The sequence below is a fragment of the Hyla sarda genome, chromosome 4 (genome assembly GCF_029499605.1).
Source record: "Hyla sarda isolate aHylSar1 chromosome 4, aHylSar1.hap1, whole genome shotgun sequence".
NCBI classification, from domain to species: domain Eukaryota; kingdom Metazoa; phylum Chordata; class Amphibia; order Anura; family Hylidae; genus Hyla; species Hyla sarda.
Window position 1 is genome coordinate 403052081 of NC_079192.1, and position 4381 is coordinate 403056461.

General features: G+C 45.3%; 1 protein-coding gene across 1 annotated transcript in view; it reads left to right on the forward strand.

Moving 5' to 3' along the window:
• Window positions 1-1891: 1891 nt before the first annotated feature.
• SAMM50 (SAMM50 sorting and assembly machinery component) overlaps window positions 1892-4381 on the forward strand; it is a gene marked incomplete in the record, with an annotated part of 16222 nt that continues 13732 nt past the window's right edge. The window contains 2 exon segments of the mRNA XM_056517418.1: window positions 1892-2050; window positions 3912-4017. Of these exon segments, the coding sequence (XP_056373393.1) occupies window positions 3934-4017 (84 nt within the window).

Below are 4381 nucleotides of genomic sequence, written 5' to 3' on the forward strand. Positions count from 1 at the left end.
CAGCACAAAAAATCGTGCTGAAAAACTCCGGCTTATACTCGAGTATATACGGTAAGTAAAAATATATTTATTTATTCACTTTAACCCCTTAACAACCTGGACGGCAGGTCTATGAAGCGAGCTTAGGAGCTAACGCCGGACACCGGCGATCGGACCGATGCCTGGAATTAACCCTTTAGACTCCGCAATTAAAGTTGAGCAAAGGCTGGAGCATGGGCTGGACTAAAAACTAGTGTAAGGGTATGTTCACACGCGTGTATTTTCAGCGTATTTTACACTGCAGATCCGCTGGTGAAGGTGCGCTCTATGCTGGCTTTACATGTGCTTACTGGTAGTGGCAAACTATAAAGATATATTGTTAATTAGACGGCATGATCAATGGCCTATACGTTAAAAAGAAAGTCCAGAATTGCGTATTTTTGGTCACCTTCTACCCTGAAAAAATTTATAAAATGCGATCAAAAGTCCCATCAAAACAAACATGGTACCGATAAAAACTACAGATCACGGCGCAAAACAATGACCTGTCACACATTCCCGTATACTTAAAAAAAAAAAAAAAAAAGTTATAGGGGTCGGAAGAGGACATTTTTAAACTTACTAATTTTCATGCAAAAAGTTTTCATTTTTTAACAGAAGTACACATAAAATCATTCCTATATAAGCTGGGTATTGTAACCGTACGGACCTCCACAATAAAGATAAGGTGTCATTTTTACCGTAAATTGCTCTTCATAAAAATCGGAAGCCCCAAAATTTACAAAGTGTTTTTTTATTTTATTTTTTTAGTTTTTCCCTGCAAATAACTTTTTGGGGTTTTTTGCCATAGATTTTGTGGTGAAATTATGTCATTAAAAAATATAATTGATGGCGCAAAAATCAAGCCCTCATATGGGTCTGTAGATGAAACATTGAAAGTGTTACGATTTTTAAGGTGCGTTCACACTGCGGAATCTCTGCTCGCAAAATTCAGCGAGCGGAGATTCCGTGTGGTGGCCGCCGCTGAATATTCTTCGGCGCGAGGGCCGCGGGGCACTGAGCTGTCACCATTGACGGGTATGCAGGGCTCGTGGAATCCGCGCAAACAATGAACATGTTCTTTTTTAGCGCGGAACAATTTCAGCGGCGCTGAAATTCCGCAGTGTGAATGGGTCTCGCGGAGACCCGTTCCCACTAATATTAAGTTCACACCGCAGAATTCCGTAGTGTGAACGTGCCCTTAGAATGTGAGGAGGAAAAAACTAGTGTAAAAATAAAAATAATGTCTCTTTATGGTGCATTCACACTAAGGAATAGGAGAGGAATCCTCGCATAAAAATTCTGCCGCGGAATTCACCTTTTTTTTTTTTCCATGCGAAATTTGTGCAGAATTCCGTGCAGATTTTCTGCATGGAATATAAGAGGGAACTGATTTTTGCTGGACTACAACCACCAATTGGAATTTCCCTTTTTATTTCTTTTTTCGCAGGAATTTCCGCACAAATTCCGAGCGAAAACTATTTCGAGCGGAATTTTTTTTTTTTTTTAACCATTCAATGGACTTCTGCTTGCGTATTCCGCAAGAAGAATGAACATGTTCATTCTTCTAGCGGAACGGAATTCCGTGAGCGGAATTTTACGCAGTGTGAACAGTGCAGCGCAAAATACATTGAAGTCAGTGGCAAAGCAGGGGTTAATTATTTGTAACCGGAGAAATTCAAGAGGAATTACTCTAGTGAATTCCTCAGTGTGAACGCACCCTTAGGGGGTTAAAATTAAAATACATAGTGCAAGGCGGGAAAAAAAAAAAAAGCTTCAAAGATCGATCTGTTGTCATGGTAACCACCAGGCCAAGTTCTACGGCGAGCGGCGTGGGACTAAATCTTCGCGCTCGCGTTCTCGCGTCACGTGCCACGCTTTCAGCCAATCACGCGCCGAGAAGGGAGGAGTTTCTCCGGAGTGTCATGGCGGCCTCCAGGATTGCTTGACAGCTCTCTGTCCGGGGTCATCGCGGCGGGCTGTAACCGGGGGAAAGACACAGAGAGCAGAAATGGGGACGGTGCACGCCCGGGTGAGGCCTGGAGGGGTCGGGTCACCCTTAGGAGAGAGGGATAAAGATGTGGGAGGGTGAAGGACGTGGAAGGGTGGAGACAGGATAATGTGTCTGTGTATAGTAGACCCGGCATCAGGATGGTATATAGAGGTTATGTATACAGCCATTACAGCTCATTTGCTGTTGCAAAACTACAACTCCCAGCATGCCCTGACAGCCTTCGGCTGTCAGGGCATGCTGGGAGTTGTAGTTTGCAACAGCTGGAAAGCCACATGTTGGGAGAAAAAAAACTCCAGTTTTGCTTCTAGGCAGATCTATATGTCTCCATGGTAACAGACTACAAACAGACCCTGTGTGTAGTCTGATCCTGCAGTCTTATAGAACTTCTTACTAGGGATCGACCGATAACTTATACCGATATTCCTGTATAAGTTATCGGCTATTTATCCCCCCGCGACACCGCTGCAGATCCCCTGCCTGTCCTGGGGCCCTGAGTCCTACCACCACCACCGCTCCCCCCCACCGCACCGCCCCGGCCAGAGACCGCCACTGCCCCATTGCCTCCCCCATCCCCGGTTTTATAATTACCTGTTCCCGGGGTCCGCGCTATTTCTGGCTCCGGCGGCGTCCTCCTGAGCTGTCACTGTGCGCACTGACGGTGATGTCGCATTGAGGACATCACTCGTCAGTGCACAGCGTAACACAGGACGCCGCAGGAGCCAGAAGTAGCTCGGACCCCGGGAACAGGTTATTATAAAACCGGGGATGGGGGGAGGCAATGGGGCAGTGGTGGTCTCTGGGCAGTGCGGTGGTGGGGGCGGGGCATTATAGGCAAGGTAATTGGCGATAACGTCCAAAATCGTGAATATCGGCTGATAATATCGGCCAAACCGATAAGCGGTCGATCCCAACTTCTTACTAAGGCTGGGTTCACGTCACGTTTGGGCAATTACGGGACCGCATACGGCTGGGGGGAGCTAAAACCGGGCGCTCCCGTATACTTGCTGTATGCGGCCGGTATGTAATGTATTTCAGTGACTCCGGTCTGGCTCGTTTTTGCACCATATGTGGTTTTAGGTCCTGTGGCAAAAAAAACCGCATACGGGGCAAAAATGAGCCAACCGGAGTCACCGTTACATTACATATACATTACGTACGGGCCGCATGCAGCAGGGATACAGGAGCGCCCGCTTGTAGCTCCCCCCCCCCCCCCCCCCCAGCCATATGTGGTCCCGTATTGTCCAAAAACGTGATATGAACCCATCCTAACCTAGACTGCACAGGGTTGGTTTGTAGTCTGTTACCATGGAGATACATGGGGCTGCCTAGGAGCTGTGGACGCAAAACGGGAGATTATATATATATATATATATATATATATATATATATATATATATATAATATTTTTTTTTTTTTTTTTTAACTTGCTTTAGATTTTCTATCTGATGCATTGGAGCAAAAAATATAAATAATATATACCTGGATGTGTGTACCCATATATACATACACAGCGTTTAAAGGGGTAGTCCAGCATTTAAAAACTCTGGGACCCCCGTGAACCCCACAACAGGGCCCCCCAACTCTGCTGGGTTGTGTCCATACATCGGGGAGAGTTGGGAGTCCCCAGGTCACCTAAGTTATTAAGCGCTGGAGTACCTCTTTAAATATGTTAAGTTTCGCATGTGTTCAGGGCTTGTTACCCTATTCCAGGCATTGGGGCAACCTTCGGCACTGCTGATGTTTTGGACTACATTTCCCATGATGCTTTTGCAGCATTTTGGCTGTAAGAGCATCATGGGGAGATGTAGTCCAGAACATCTGCAGTGCCAAAAGTTGCCTATTCCTGCTCTATTCAGTGACCCCGTTCTTTTCTCCGCAGAGCCTGGATCCTCTCCCTATGGATGGACCAGATTTTGGATCAGATGACGCTGATCTGGTGGAAGTGGGAGCCGGAGAAGAAGCAGGAAATCTTAGAAAATAAAGATGTAAGTATCTGGTCTGTCCTACCCTCAATGGCCACTTTATTTGGTACATTTGTTTCAATTGCTTGTTAACACAAATAGCTAATCAGCCAATCACTGGACAGCAACTCCATGCCTTTTAGGCATGAAGACTTGGTCAAGACAGCTTGTTGAAGTAAAAAAAAATTGTGATAATTTTTTATTTATTTTATGACATGATGTGTCAAAAAAAAATAAAATAAAGTCCTGCATTTCTGGCGTCTTTTTTTTTTTTCTTTTCATTTATGCTGTATATAGCATGGGATCAGCAATAATATATTTTAATAGTTAGGACGTCTGCTTGCGGCCATACCACCATACACATGCTCTGTACACTGAGGAAAAGCGG